At 44.4% G+C, this 16,591-nt stretch overlaps 1 protein-coding gene across 1 annotated transcript in view; it reads right to left on the bottom strand.

Annotated features, from left to right (window-relative positions):
* SLC22A18 (solute carrier family 22, member 18) overlaps nucleotides 1-12,893 on the bottom strand; it is a gene marked incomplete at both ends in the record, with an annotated part of 19,663 nt that extends 6,770 nt beyond the window's left edge. The window contains 3 exons of the mRNA XM_009069468.1: nucleotides 7,026-7,126; nucleotides 12,180-12,290; nucleotides 12,778-12,893. Coding sequence (XP_009067716.1) covers nucleotides 7,026-7,126; nucleotides 12,180-12,290; nucleotides 12,778-12,893 — 328 coding nt within the window. The remainder of the gene's footprint in view (nucleotides 1-7,025; nucleotides 7,127-12,179; nucleotides 12,291-12,777) is intronic.
* Between the last annotated feature and the right edge of the window lie 3,698 nt (nucleotides 12,894-16,591).

Raw genomic sequence — 16,591 nt, forward strand, 5'->3', positions numbered from 1 at the left:
GCACATAAACTCCCCTTGAGATCGACTAGGATGGGCCTTCCCTTTCTGCATTTCATTTTGTGTGGATGGTGCTTGCCTTTGTAACCTGACCTCCTTTGAAGTCAGGGAAGAGCCAGTGTACCTGGCTGGAATGCCTTCTGTCATCAATAAACAAAAGAGAGAGGAAATTGTTTGCAAGTGAAATACCAGGCACTGCCCGTGGCTGTGTACACGTCACAGGAAAAACGAACTCATCTTTTTTTTTCCTCCCCCCCTCCCTCTTTAAAGGCAAATAAGTCTCCCAATAAATGCATAAGAACAGCCAAATCTCTTCTTGTCGTTATGCTGGATTCACCAAACTGGTGATTTATTATGCTAGTTCAGCTAATCACATAGAAAAATACTCTCTGCCTCTATTGCTGTATTTGGTTTCTGGGAAGGCAACAGCTCCCGTTTGCTTGGAAGAGCCAGCTACCCATTTTATTGTTAACATCTAACAAATTTCATGAACCCCTTGCAGGATGGAAAAGATTGTTGTTGTTTGAAGGTTTAAGGTCTTCGTTTTTGGAAGATTTTTGAAGCACTAGCCTTGCCTTGCTGCATGGATTTGGTGCTTAGCAGGGCTGGCACCTGAAAGTAGATAACCTCATTGGTAGAGGTTAGAGGAGTTACACAGATGCTTAGGTGGTCCTCTGTGCTCAGAGGAGTTGAGTCTGTTTCTAAAGATTCTTCCATCAGCACTGATTGAAAGTGTGACAGAGCCCAGCAACAAAATAAATTCCCTTTCACCCAACAGTTTGGAAATAAAAAGACATGAGAAGTTTGGAAAGGAAGGCACAGCAGGCCAGATAAGCTGGTACAACCTAGCAGAGAAGATGCAGGGCCCCATCCCTAGCATAGATAGCATGATTCACATCAGAAGCAGCCTCCCACGCCCTGGACCCGTATCTCTCCCCTTTGAAATTGTGCCTGGCTGGCAGTTCCCAGGGTGAGTGCAGCACTGGCTGGGGTGGAATGTGCAGGTGGGCATCGGCTGGGGCAGACCACAGGGGTCAACACAAACCGTGAAGCTTTACTGCATGGGCTGAAGGTGGTGCAAGACCCTGGGTGGGGGGAAAGGGAGTTGTTTTACTGACATGGTGATGTCAGAAAGCACTTGAGAGTAGTTCAGGTCTTGCAGACGAGCAGGAGGGCAGTGGGACTGGAAGCAGAGCTGATAGTGAGGACCAAACTGCTGAAGGCAGCACTTTGCCATACAGGGGGAAGAGGATGGTGTGTTTTGCAAACGCCAGCCTAATCACTTTCTTTCCCTCTCCAACCCACCCCCCTCCACAGATACAAATCCTTCAAAGCAAGGAAACTGGAGAACTTTCTGTTTGTTGTTGCAAGGTCCTTTCACCGAGTGGGTTTTCCCCCTAGGCATACATGGCTGTAATTAAATCCCTGGCTCTTTAATCATCTCTTGCTGTGCAGGGAAAAAAAAAGTGAGAGGGACAGACTGATAAGATGATACGCAATGTAAATCTCTCCTCCAGGAATCTCTCTCATCTTTTCAGGATCACTCCGTACCAACTTGTCCCTCCAGAAGCTGCACAGCTAGAGGTGGAGTTTGTATAACAATACAAATTTAAACGCAGTAAATAGAACAGATGTCTTATGATTTCTTGATCCTCAGGGTTATAAATATCTACCCCTTTGTCCCACCCAGAGTTTTTGTTTGGTGCATTTTGCTTTGGGTTTTTTGGAGAAAAAGTTCTTAGAGGAAAGTTTCCTCCACCCCCTCCTGCAGTTTGAAATCTAAGCATCAGATGTGACTTTAGATATCAACAAGGGACTCCAGGTATTTCACTTGTCTAATCTTCCAGCAGCAGTTTCCAAGCCGCATACTACACCTAGAAGTTCTCCATGCTATTGTACTTGCAACTCAAAAAAAAATCCCCAGAGCCTAGGCCTGTTTCTGCCCATTATGCAACATTAAATTATTTTAAACCATTATGAAATTAATTATTCTCTGGAGGGAGACCGAACGGCATTTGACACTTCCAGGCACTCACTATGAGGGAAATTTCATTCGCATGGCTTCTGAGATGAGTCTGGAAGTCCAGCCCTGGAGGAGAGAGGGTTTGGTGTTCCTGACAGACTGTCATACCTCTTGCCTAGAGACCCACCAGCGACCTGATAAAGATGCTTCAAATATATCATGAGCAAGGGAATCTCTGCAATGCAAGTTGCCTGGCACAGAGGTACCTCCCCAGCTGTCTGCCTTCCCCTCCTCATTTCATTATCTCCCACACAACTTCTCCTCTTCAACTTACACTGGCACAGTTCCAGCTCATCAGACAGACCTATACTATCAGAGTGCTTCAAGCATCACTGCAGAGGCCTGGATTGCTTGAATTACCCCCACTTGCTATTTTCACTTCCCTATTAGCCCACTCCAGCCTTGGTCATATTCCATTTTCTAAGCAACAACTTTGTTTCCTCATCAGACAATTCTTTATCTCAATGCTGTGACACTGCCTTCCCACACACCCTTCTCTGACCTTGTCTGGCTACATCCTGACCCAGAAGTGAGCCCCCTTCCCAACTTCCTACTCTCACTATCCTTAAGTCTACCCCACACTTTCCCACATCCCTCACTGTTAGATGATGCTCTTTGCCTAACCATAATGAGTGGAATTAGCACCAGGTCCTTGGCCATGGCTTCATCCAGAGAGCCAGGAAGCTCCCATTCCCTGTGGACAGTCCCAAATTAGCACCAGGTCCTGGGCCATGGCTTCATCCAGAGAGCCAAGAAGCTCCCATTCCCTGTGGACAGTCCCTGTGGACTCTCATGGGAACCTTTAAATGCATTCAGCCAACAGGGGCAACTCAAGTTTTCATGAGACACACTGGGTGCAGCAGCAAGGCAACTCCATGCAGGGGTACAAGTGGCAGCAAGGAGATACACCATCAGTGCTAGGGTAAAGGGTGACTGTGGGCAAGCCAAGTTTGTGAAGGAAAGAGGGTGCCAAGGATGCCCCATGCCACGAGCAGTGGTCGCTGGGGCTGCATGCATGATGTGATGACGACGAAACCCAGCACCAGCATCAGCTTGAGCCACTTCGTTGCTAGCAAGTGCCATGAACTGTTCCCACGTGGACAGAGTTGATGTTCAGAGAGGGAGTCACCAATAGAGGTGCTCTAGGGACTGGCCAGCCAAAACCCAGGAGGGTCCTGGATTTAAATGCCAGCCCCAAATTTGCCTTCTAAACCTTCAAGGATCCTCTCAGTCTTGGCAGATTTTGGGGTACTGTGTGAACATAAAGTGACAAGATAGGACCAAGCATGATGAGGTGAGGCTGAGGAGCTCCAGATGGGTCCCCTCAGGATAGATAGCAGAATTAGTAGGGTGGCTAACTAACATTCTCCATCTGCAAAGGTGGTAAACGTCTCACCTCCCACAGTGTCTGTTTTTGTGCTGATCTCCCCATGCAAAGACCTGTTTAAGATACTGATGACAAAGAACTTGAGTTGCCTACTTAAAATTAGATGGTCTGACTCAATGCCACTCAAAATCTTCTCTCTAGGTGCTCTGCAGCTGGATTGAATGGGAGGAATGAGGAGAAACAGATGCTTACAGTGCATTGGCCACTTCTCATCACAGTAGGTTAAATAAGGCCAAGAAGCTGAAAAATTAGATTAAGCAATTGGAGCATAATATCCTTGGGGTGGGAAAGGAGAGCAAGACACCATCACTATTTGAGTCATCCCAGGATTGCTGATCAGGCTGGGAAAGGGGGTTGCAACATGACCTTCTTTGCAAGAGGAAGATGCTAATTTTGAGAATATTTCATGTAAAAAATAGAAACTACAGTAACACAAAGAAATAATATTACAAAAAATTACCAGGATTTGACAGAACAGGCAATACTTTCAGGGAAGAGCTGAGTAAAGGGCTCAGTATAGCCTTGCTTGCTGTGCTGTTCCATGTGCATCTCTGAAGCTGCTCAGTGCATGCAGCGTGTGCTGGGAGCAGGTGAGACCCTGGGACATGGTGCTGGGTGTATCAGCTGTCTGTGCTGTGCAACCAACCGGGCACTGCATTCAATATCTACAGGGATATTTAAAGGAAACAGGACATGGATGGATACTTATTTTCCCCTTCATTTCTGTGCTGTCCCCTTCCATTTATAAAAGTCCTTAAACACTGTTCATTTTCAAGTCCAGGGAGAGATGCAAATGTGGGGACCATGCTTCCTCTAAGAGGAGGGCTCAGAACAAGTCCAGGAGGATGAGAAAATCCTCATTATGTTTTATAGGAAGGCAAACTAAGGAATGAGAAATCAAAGCCGAGGATCTGGTTGATGAAATTCATTGAAAACTACATTATATTCCTTATGAATAAACCTATCATTTACTCAGTGAAGTGGGGAAGCCAGTCAGCTGATATTAATCACCGTTCACCCATCCAGACTGGTGGAATTTACTTGCACCCTAATCTGCATTTATATCTCCAGCAGTATCAATTCACTGTACAGCAGAAACAAATGCATCTGAAATGCCAGCTGAGGCAACAGGAAGGCACACAAGCCACTCTGGGGCTAGGCAGGACAGAGTCCACACATTCTATTCCCTGCATGCAGCTTCCACTGGAGGAACCCCAGCAGAAAGCAACCATAAAACAGTAATTCAGGCACTACCTGCAAGAGCTATCTTTGGTAGTTCTAACCAGAGACCCAAAAGTAAAGACATAAATTCTAATGTTTTACAATAATTTTAAATCATAGAATCATAGAATTTTAGGGGTTGGAATGGACCTTACAGATCATCTAGTCCCAACCCCACTACTGTGGGCAGGGACACTAGACCAGGTTGCTCAAGGCCTCATCCAGCGTGGATGAGGCAAAAAAAAAAAAGCCAAATAGTGGATAAAAACTCTCACTATTTGGCTTTTATCCAAAAGGCAAATAGTGAGAGTTTAATTTGGTCCAGTTGAGGATCTTGCCTTGCATAAACCAGAACAGAGTTTGGAACTGCCAGCAATAAAGTGGAAAGAAGAAGTGACAAAGCAGAAAGCAATGCTTTGCAAACTCCTGGGTGAGATGGCTTTGCTGCCACCAAGAATCAGGTGTTCTGGGGTTTTCAAAAGAATAAAGCTTTTGTTTGGCCCCTTTCCTTCCTGGTGTTCTGACACCAAACCTCAATGCATCAACATGAAGAAGAGAATTTTGTATTCTATGACTACTTCATTCTTATATTTCTGATGTCCAGAGCCATGTGCTGTAGAATAGGTGTAGCAACATGGATAGAAACTGCATGGGTAGATGAAAGAAAACTGCCTGGCTGATAAAAGCAAGTTTCTGTGTCAAATGTCCCAAAGCAAAGGTTCCCAAGCAAAGTAGATGCTGCACTTGAGCCTGCAGGCCACTGCTGGGCTGAATTGTAGCAATAGGCATGATCGGTCCCTGCGGGATGAAACTCTGTGATTATGGGAAGGGTCTGGTCCCTGGTTAGCACTGACATCTGATTATCCATTAGGAAGCAGAGTAGGTGCTGTAATTCCTATATCTTCCAGGGTTGTGTCTCTATGTGGGGTGCACCAGCACAGCAGTGTAGGTAACCTTATCTATAGTAGTTTCAACCAAACAAACCTGGGAAACAATAGCAGTGAAGACAGACAGATATTCCAGACATAACAGCAGTGTCCTGAAGACGGATATCCCGGATCTAACAGCAGTGTCCAAGCTCCATCTAGCAACACAAAGCCACACCTGTGCAAGTGCTATTGCCACCCACGTTACCCAGCTTGAAACAAGCACACCACAGCCATGCACCAACTCCCAAATTTTATTTCAGTGCAGACATATGTAACAGGGATTTAACTGATACCTCTAAGTTAAAAGCATAGTTCTGGGGGGACATTCAAATGGGGAAGAAGATATCAGATGATGACTTGCTCTCTCTAAAACCTGAGTGATTCCTGCAGATCCTGGTCTAGGAGGCAGCACACAAAGACTAACATAGAGAAAGCCTCTATCAGCAATGGAGTTTGGGTCCGAAGCTTGCTTTGCAAAACAGCTGCTGATCACCCCACTTGTCATGCTGTTTGCATGCAGTGGACTGGCAAATGGGTCTTCTTTCCAGTGAGACTGAATGGGAGGGTGCATCCAGCTGGTTGGACGTACTGAACTCACAGGACCAAGAGACAGCTAGTCTAAATCAGTCCTCACAGAATGGACATAGCAAAAGCTGCCATTTGCCAGATGAGAAACTCCTCCAGATCCCACAGGAACTCTGCGCTGATGCCCAGGAAATGAAGGTGGATTTAATAACAAGACCACCCTCCTTCAGGATATTGCTTAACTTGCATTCCTACCTTGAGGCTTGCTAATAACCATGTGTTGCTCTTCCTGCAAAATTATTAGCTCCTTCCTCCAAAAGGAACACTCTTCTATAACACAACACTGTATTTTTGGCCCTGCTACTGTCTAATTCAGCTGACTTTTCCCTTTTACCCATTTGGGTAGTCTCCTAACCATGTTCCATCGCCCACCTTTATTTTTTTTCCTTTTTTTGAAAGTACAGGCTTGCTGTGCTTGTTTCCATGCAGCAGAAACAAGTTCTTTCTTTACACTGAAGGGATCTGTGAAAACACCAGTAAGATTGTCTGCTTGCAGAAATGTACGGGGTGCTACTTTGTAAATGTAAATCAGCTAACCTGCGCCAGGAAAAACCTTAGTCCAGGCACTTTAAGTTAATGGCACTTTAAGTCACTGTACGTTTTGTTACAAAACTCAGGACGTATCAGTCCAAGGAAATTTTAGCTCCATAGCTTAAAGATCTGCAAAGAGAGACAAGGGGAAGAAAGCTTTTGGGACAGTCCTCCCTCCAATTTCTTTGCATTCCAAGGAACAGAATAAATTTTTGAAGCCAAATGCCATATGGCAGAGCTAGGATTTGCCTGTCAATACTGCACCTGAATTTAGAAAAGCATGGGTCAAAGAAGTCACAAATAGATAGTGGTGTAGCTATTGAATCTGTTTAAGGGGGGACACTTCACTTACCATTTGAAGGACACCAATATATGACATCAGGTATCCAGACTCCACTGCTTCCAAGCCAAAGAAATCCATAGAGATGATGGAAAACATCATCATGAACAAACCTAGAGTGAGGGTTAATGTAAAGAATATGTCAATATACTTGCATTGCATATAGTGCCCCAGATCCTGCTCCCAGTCACCCCCAGTGTGAGTCAGTAGCTCTCCCTGGGGTTGCTGGCATTGGATATGAACAAGAGCAGAATCCTATTCAAAGTCATTGTATTAATTTAATCTTTAAATGTTAACTTTTTATCCCCCTTACTTTCATCTTTGAATAATGTGACTATGTAGGCTGTAGTTTCAGCTGTTTATTATAAACTGGTAAATATTTGTATCACTGAAGCCAGACTAACCATTAAAACAGCAAGAAAACATTTGTTCAGACAAGACTGTAACCATAAAAATAATCTGATTGGATTCCTCTCCCCTTTTGCCTGACTCTAGATTTTCACTGTGGGGAACAACCCAGTGACATCAGCCAATATACAGCGGTTTCACTGCACACCTCAGCAACGACATCGGTGTCACGTGGAAAATCTATTGTGTGGACTGACACCAGGGCCAACACAAGCAGTGAGGAATGCACAGACAGAAACAGCACAGGCTGGGTCTGCTCTCCAACTGAGGCAATTTCTGGAAAGTGCAACGGAAAATGCCCACTCAATCTCAAATAAAAATACAATAGTGTGCATTTCCCCAACCACCAAACATACACAAATACACACATGCTCACACATGTTCCCATCCTACACGAAAAGCCATCAAATTAAAAATATTATGACAAAACATTGCACTTCAAGCATGGTATGGGGTAGGAGTCTGCTGCTTCCACTAGTGTCTTGTGCACCTCAGACAGATCAAGACAGTAAGAAATTGGGTCTCTCTGCATGTGAACAACCCCACAATGTGCCTGTTGGAGACAACTGACCCTTCTGGGGTGAAAAGAAGAGAGCAGATGACCTTTGGAGGTCCTGCCCTTCTTTGTAGGATCCTCTGAGATACAAAAACTGGACAAAAAGTGAGCTGTGGTCCTCTCCTTCCTGAAAAGAAACTATCGTAGGACGCAACATGTGAAGACTGAGAAGACAGGTGGTGGCCTGGCAAAGTCAGTCACTAACCCTATGACATGGGAAGGATTTGCCAGCATTTCCAAGAAGCATAATGATCCTGAATTGCTGCCTAAAATGCTGTGGAGGACTCACTCCGTAACAAATGAGTGCAACTCCACTGGATCCAGCAGCCTAACCACGCTGCTACCAGTGGAGCACCTGCAGCAATGAGGACCTTCCTCCAAGCACCCCAAGCCTTTGCCTGGAGGCACCACCACCCTCCCACCCAAGGACCTGCCACAAAGCCTTCCTGAAACCACCAGAGATGTCTTCCCCCCTTAGTGGGAGTAGCTGCAGCCCAGCTGGCCCATGGTGTTGGGGCAGAGGGATGAGGGCAGGAAGAGTGCCCTGCTCTGCCACTCTCCCGATACTTGGAGAAGGTGCTGGGGAGCTGGGGCTTGTGAAGATTTATGGCCTCGCCGCACCCCTCCATGGAGAGCACCTCATCATTATTCAGTTACTTTGAAATCGCTTTCAGCTCAAGCCAGCTTAAGGTAACATGCAAATAACAGTATTTACTCACAACATCCAAATCAGGCAGCAGGGTTGCACATGTTTATAGAAGGCACACGTGAAGAAATGAAAGAAAAACCACACTTTGTTTCACTTGTAGGAAGATTAGATTGAAGCAGGCGCTCACCCTTCATCCTGCTACCCTGCTGCAGGTACTACCTAGGAGGGGCTTGTCCTTCCTTCATACCTGATGCTTCTTCCTGGTACCACACACCAGTTTCTACAGCTCCTGCCCCCTTTGAAGTCCCTCATTGAGTTAAGGCAGATTTGGATCTTTCTCCTCCAAACAAACTGCTTGCTTTCTGAGCGGGGGAACAGGCTGTGATCTTTCATTAACATTACATATTGCACAGCTCCCCTGGAGATGCAAAGGTTTCTTCTTTAGAAGAAAGCTGCATGGTCCCCTAAAGCTATCTGGAGAAGGGAGACCCCCTTGCCTCCCTTCTTAAAGCAGCTAAGGAGATCTCTCCCATTGGCAACACGTTTCTTGGTGAAACCCACAAGACAAACACAAGTCTGAACTGAAAGAGATTTTATGCCCATCGATGCAAGGATTTCTCACAAAGATCTCAGCAGGCTCCCATCTGGGTAGGCTGCAGGTCAGCTGAGTGCAGCCACATGAGTAATGATAAGCCTCAATCCACACTGTAAGGTTTGACATGAAAAGCAAAAAAAAAAAAAAAAGGCAAAAATCCCCTCAGAAACCTTGCCTGTTTTTGAGGGGGTCTAATAAGGGGGTGAACTCCTTAGAAAACCTAGCACTAGTGGGATGAGCAATAGGGTTGTGCAGCAGAAGGCAGGGAAATGGTTTGCAAGATGCAACAGCAATGAGAAAAAGCACCAAGGAAAACCAGGAGTGCAAAATATATTTTCAAAAAACAAATAAGGATGTGACATGCCTAAGAGCAGCCTGTGGCTTTGGAGGGCCAGTTTAGCAATCCTCACAGCAAGACAGTGTGAGAAGGCAAGCACAGCCTCTGGGAGCCTGTCTCAGCCCTCCTACGCTAGACTGCAAACATGATGGGATGCAGAGCCCTAGGGCTCCCTGCAAAATCCTGTTCTACACGTGAAAGAAAATCCTTTTAAAGATGGGATGCAGGTGCTAAAGCAATCATGCTGAAACCAGGCTTTCCAAAGGGATTAGGCAGCCAAAGGTTCATATAAGCAGCTATTTATCCGTATTTTCAAGGCCCTGGTAATTTCTGGTCAGTAAGAGGTATGTTCGATATTTTTATCCTCTTGTTTTCCTTATCTACCACAATGCAATGAGGCTTTCTTTTCCCAGGTCAGTTGAGAAGGTAATTCGGCTGTGATGGAGCTGTCTGCTGCCTATCCAATCCCTGGCAGCTGCTCTCCTGCAAGGGGCACAGGGCCTGTGTCCCTGCTTTTATGCAACTCTGGGAGGAGGTTCCCAGTCCTGCAGCCCTCCCGGGGAGGCTCTTTCGATCTCAAACAAGCTCATTTTAGACAACAATGAGATCCATAAGGAACAAAAGATTTTCTTCGGTGTATATAACAAACTTGTTTACAAAGTAAATAGAGAACGGTCTGTAATTTGGGGAATCTAATTAATTATACAGTTGGAGCCTGGAGATGAAAGGTAAATGAGCTCATAAGGAGCTCAGCCTCCAGCTGAGAGCTGCAGAGAATTAGGTGATGGCCAGATCCCCTTTCAACTGCCATCAATTGGTCAGCCACCTGAAGTGAAGAGAGACCTGCAAAGAGAAGTCACTAGGATTTTAATCACTCCTTGCTCTAATGCAAGTGCTACACTTGTAGTGGGAGTGCCTCAAGTGAACCCGTTCCTACCCTTACCGAAATATTCCCAGCCATTCAATGACAGACTATTAGCCTACCCTAAATTTCAGCTTCACTGTCTTCATCCTCTTTGCCTAGAAATTGCCTCGCAGTTTTGGGTAGTAGATGTTTATTTTGCTTGGGTGAGTATTTTTGCCCTGCACAGGGAAAGAAGAATGGATTCTGCAACAGGCAGGAATTTGCATTTTGGCAGGAAAGACTAAAGCAAAGTCCATCTCGCCTGGACTTTGGAAAAAGGAGAGTGCACAGGAAATTACCCTACAGATCACATATGGATGTAGTCTCAGGCATTTTTAAACAGAGAAATGAGCCAGAATCACCAAAGAAAACCCTCTTAAAACATGTCTCATTCTGTGAAATGCTGCCACTTTTTAAAATACTGATCTCAGCCAGTGCCAACTACACATAAAATGAAAAAAAAACCCCAGAAATCCTTTACTTCCCTGCATGTTATCCTACAACTCCAGTTGGACTTGTTTTCCCAGAGACATAGCAAGGAACAGATGATCCTGATCACACCCAGAAATGCCACCCCCTTCCGAATCAGCCACCATTCCACAGCCAAATCTACTTTCATTTGTGAACTGAATTTACAGTTTACAAATTCGGATTTAATTTATAAGTTATGTTGCATGTTGTTTAAACTTCAGGGGCTTCTCCAGACCAAAATGAACTGGAAAAAGATGCAAAGTCTAAAAGCTAAGGTGCCTTAAGTCCTCTCTTAGGATCCTTGTTTGGAAGGGAAGTGCCTTAGTTTGTCCATGATGTCCATGATGTGCACAAAATTCAATTCTTGAAATCCTCATCAAGAGAAACCGCAGTTTTGGGTTTGGCTGGGAAAAGAGCCATGAAGGCTTTCTGTGTGGAAGAGCAGAGAACATCACCCTGTCCCTACACATCACTAACAAGGCTGACATACTGGCTTGTCTCTAGTCAAGTGTGTGGGAAAGGAAGCTAGAGGGTAGGCAAAACTGAAGATTATTAAACTGTGGCCAAGGATATGTATAGTCAGGCAAATGGCCCATGTCAGGACAGCAAGTGACTCAAAGGGAGCAGGGAAACAGATGGGGTTTGGAAAACATTTGAGGTACCAGTGGGTTCCTACCATGACACAAAAATCTGAGCAGAATATATAAAGAAGAGAAGAACAAGCACCATCATCAACGTGCAAGGGAAGAAACATACTGTGGCCCCTCTGTGTGCAGCCTGAGCCTCTCATTCACCAATAGTTTTTAGTTGTTGGGAAAGAGGTTAGGATACAATTACATCTTAAATCACCAAGTAAAATCAGGAAGGATCTCAATGTTTCTGGCAGAGGACAAATTATTTCCTTCTGCTCTGAAGAGGTCTAGGCTCTCTGAAGAGTCTAAATAGAAGTGACAGACGAGGGGAAAAAATACTTACAGCCAGGGGGATGGAGTAGAGAGGTTAAGTGATTTGCCAAAAGTCACAGATGCAGCCTATGACAAGTAGTCTGTTTGACATTAAGTCCCAGAGTTTTGACCCTATGTAGCTGAGACTATTTGAAAGCATCCAATATCAAGTCAGGAGCTGAAGCCTCACTGCTCCATGATCAAATGCAACATGCTTTCAGAAACTTGAGACAAGATAGGTTTACAGTGTATGTCATCCTATTTTAAATACATCAGCAATCACAGGTATGGGTGAGATTTACCTATGGGAAGTCCAGCAAAGACCTTGACTATGAAAACTTCCATCACTCCTGGAAACTTCATCAGGCGTTGGATTTCTTTGATACTAAACAAGCTGCCAGACTGTGATGCACCTACAGAAGATGACATATTGATTAATACGCTATTTATATAGGTTAAGGGTAGAGAAAACAAGAAACTCTGGGACAGTCAGCTCAGGTTTACCACCCAAAAGGCACATCCCTGCTGCAGCAACTTTCTGCCAGTGGCAGGAGGTTGGGACCTGGTGCCAGGTCTGCATGCAGAGGAACCCTGTGAGACACTGGGACTGCCTCCCATGCCAGCCCAAACTAACCCCCAACAAGGGGTCCACATTCACCTTTCATGAGATGCATGTCAAGCACTGGGCTGGAAGACTGCAATTCTATGTCACAGAGTGATCAATACGTAGGGGATAATACTCTTCCATAAGCACAGCTTAGGCATTAAAGTGCCAGCATTTCAAAATTGGCAGCATTTTTTGCCCTTAAATGGAACCTCAAGGTCCTTTAGCAGTTCTTGCAGCATGGCAATTGCCCATCCCTATTCATGTACTATTTATCAGAAACACTAAATACTTACTCTGATCCGTCACACGACCGTCTGACTTTGGTTTAGCCTGCAAAGGGATCCAAACCATTGCTATCACAGTATTTATGAGACTGCCCACCAGCCCAACATATGTAGGAACAAAAATGCTGCAAACAGAAAGAGTACAAGTAACTGGATAAATATCATAAACAAGACATTTATACCTCCATCCTGCAAAGGCCTAGGCATTTGGATAAGGAACAATCCTCTTGAAGTTGCAGTATATAAGGCTATAAAAGAGCTCATACCCTTTCACGGGGGTTTGGATATGACCACAGTTTGAAATTTCACCAAAAGATGGATATTACCATCAAGATAGTTTATTGTTTTTATTAATAATAGGGTGTAATACAATGATTTTAAATCTGTAAGTGTCACGGAAAAGGAGCTCTTCTTGGTCTAATGATGTCTAGAAACCTTCCCATGGAAAGCACAGCATGTACTTGTTAGAATCCATCTAATCCCCATTTAATCCCCAATTTCATTCATCTAAGTATCATCTCACTCCTTGAAATTTCTCAGTGAAATCAAATTAAGGAAAGTACTCAAGATGATTAAGGATGGTAAAATACAGCCCAGCCTACAACCAGAACTAAACCCACCAGAGATACAATACCACTTGAAAAGGGGCCATTGAAAAATAACAGACAAGGTTTACAAAACCTGAGGAGAAGGTAAACAGTTCTTTGATTGTTGCACACACTTTTTTCCAAAGGTGCCCAAAACCAAATCAACACCCCTTCAACTGTCCATCAGAGTCCCAAACATTGAATCAGAAGAGAAGTGGGGCCACATCCTTAGATGTAGAGATAGTGAACAGCAATTATTAACAGTAGTTTTACAATGATAAAAAGGAACAATTACAACTTATCTAAAAAACCCAGACACAAACATGAAAAAGTCAATAGAGGCAATAATTAGCCCTCAACTATCACTGTCCTCTTAAAAGAGAAGATTAAAAAGTGACTCCTCCTAGTCTTTAAAGGTATGTGGGAAGATTTCATACTCTAAAGGGCTTTAACTCTGCCAAACACAGGTAGAGCAAAGTCCAGGACTGGAAGACAGAGACTCAGCTAAGTCTAGCTGAAGACAAAGGGAGAAGCATGTTTTAACAGTGAGAGCAATGACACACTAAACCAGCTCATTAAAAGTCTCTCTCATCATGGGAACTCATATAATCCAAAGCTTTCCTGAAACGTGCTTAAAACCTACCACAGGAAGCAGTTTCGGTGTGGGAATGCCCAGCAGGAACATCAAAGGCTGGTGTCAAGGAGGGCACAAGACTAAGTGACCATCATGGTGCCTTGGAGGCATCAAAATTTAAGCACCTTGGACTTCAGATAAGTAATGCCTGGATTTCACCAGAGAAGGCTTTGGAGTCTTTGGGTCTGTACAGACTCAGAGGCAAATATGCCATCCCTGCTGCTTCCCTGGCAACCTGTGCTGCAAGACAAAGATGCAAAAGCAAGCTGCAAGCCACGAACTGGTGCTCCCTGTGAGCCTGCTGATGAAGGACTGCTCATTGCCTGACCTTTTACTGCTGATTTCCTTGTCAGACCATGGTGTATGTATTTCACGGAATAATCAGCAGCACTAATTGTAAAAGCCTCAAGTTTCCTCCATGCTAGACAAAGGTGCGGTCTGAATAATTTCTGGAGTATTATTTAAGTCCCAGAGCAAGACAGTCAAGGAATGAAATGCAAACAAGCAAGAAAAGCATCAAAGAGCAAATACATATATATACAAGTATTCCCGCTAATAGCAACGGCAAAAATCCCAGATGAATATTTTAATTCTCATTAATTATTATTAAAAACAACAAGGATAATATCTTTCTTCAGCAAATGGACTTAGTGCAGTAATTCAGACCTGCTGCCTTCCATCTGCCAAGCTGTTCCACTAATTAACCCAGACCACAAAATTAGTCATTTGCTGGATCGTTACTTTTTAATTTTAGTGCAGCAGATTGGCACTCTCTGATTTAAAATTACCTGCCAAACAATTCCCAAACTACTGAAATCAACTTTGTGGACACAATTTATTTATTTTTTTAAGAAATCCAGAATGTCTGCTTTGCTTGGCAACATGAAGTAAATTCACTAAGAAAATAGAAAGAATAAAATAACCAAAATAAGTAGCTTCAGGTGGCTTAATGTGGAGTGGTCTGTTTTTCTTTGAGTTTCTATATTTCAAGCCTTCATTCTGATATGGAAAAAACACACCACAAAAATTTTCACTGGGCAGAAAAACTTCCTTTCCAGTCCTAGTTTTTCCTGGGGTTGTCCAGAATCCCACAAACCAATGTAAATATGTTCTACTCTTCACATCCAAGAAGAATTGCAGCAAGCAACAAGGGAAGAGTTGTCCTGTAAAACCAGTAAGCAAATGATGCACTACTTCACTTCAAGCATATGACTGATAATTCATTGCTGTGAAAGGGGGAGGAGAGCTTTGACAGTTTACATATTTGGGAAAAGTTGGGCTTGACATAATGGCTTTGTGGAATTTTGTACAGCAGGTCGCAGAAGTCAGAGAAATCCAGTAAACTATGGAGCTCAAAACTGTTTCCCAGACAAGCCTGAAGTGTTCAAAAACCTCTGAAAATCCCTTTTCTTAAGCACAGCTTTTTGTAAGTGCTTCACCTTTTTGCACATATTGAGCACTGTCATTCCCTGATGGAAAGGTGCTGGAGGTACACCCTCAGGTTAGCAGCTCAGCTGTCTCATCCTTCAGCAGGGATGAATGCTAAAATTTGACAGAACTCACCCGTGTCCAGGAAACCACCTTTTGCATTTGTTTCTTTTCTCATTTAAGAAAGATGAAGTGAAACACAGGGTCCTAAAAACGCCATATTGACACAGCAGGTCAATAATTTTTTTTCTGATGTACCTACATTTCTTTATTTTCTGGTATTTCCATTACAACCCATGAATTACACTTGATGACACCTCTTGTGCCACCCCCGCCACCCCCCCCCAGTGGGGTGGCATCAGTGGGGCACATCCTCCCCTTCCTACAGTGAAAAGCAACTGTTTCACAAAGCAGCAGCACAGAGTGGCTTTCCTGATACATCTTCACCTCTGAAGCCCTGTGAGGACACCTCTGGGGCTTGGGTAAGTGAGGGCTGCACACAGTGTCTTTTCCTGTTATAGGAAGACACACAAATATTTACACTGGCATGTAAAGGAACATGGGTGCTAAAACCAGGATGCATGAGTTGAATCATGATTTAGCAGCAGGAAAGACAAATGCCAGTGGGTTGAGCAGGCAGTATTCTTGCAACGATGTTGACAGGACAGTAGAGGCCAATGCATTTGCTGGAGAAACTGATGAAGTTGCAAAGAGGTTGCTGGATCCTCAGTTAGAGCTGCTCCATGTCACTGCTGATGGGGAAAACTCTACCTTTACCTTTGAATGCCCCTGGGAGGGGAACTGCAGCCTTGCAGATGTGGGTGGGAAGGAGGCTGTGGTGGCTTGGAGGAGTACAGCAAGTTGCAGGAGGGCAGAAGAGGGTTTGCACCCCACAGCAGCCATGAGGAACAGCACTTCTGCAAGGTGCATGGTGATGCTATTGCTGCCAGCAGAGAGAACAGCTGGCAGTTAGCACTCTGCTGTGCTCACTGAACCCTTTACTGCACACTAAGCAAGCAGAGGACCCAGAGCCAAGGGATTGCTCTTATTTCATACTGGTCTGATGAGGAACAAGTGGCACAAATGTCAGGCTAAAGGTGAGCCACCCTGACCCCTCAGCAGAGTCAAAGGATAGGGGCGTAGGGGTAGGAGCAATTGCTGAGTTGGTAGCTCC

The sequence above is a fragment of the Acanthisitta chloris genome, unplaced genomic scaffold (assembly GCF_000695815.1).
Source record: "Acanthisitta chloris isolate BGI_N310 unplaced genomic scaffold, ASM69581v1 scaffold2272, whole genome shotgun sequence".
In the NCBI taxonomy this organism is placed as follows: domain Eukaryota; kingdom Metazoa; phylum Chordata; class Aves; order Passeriformes; family Acanthisittidae; genus Acanthisitta; species Acanthisitta chloris.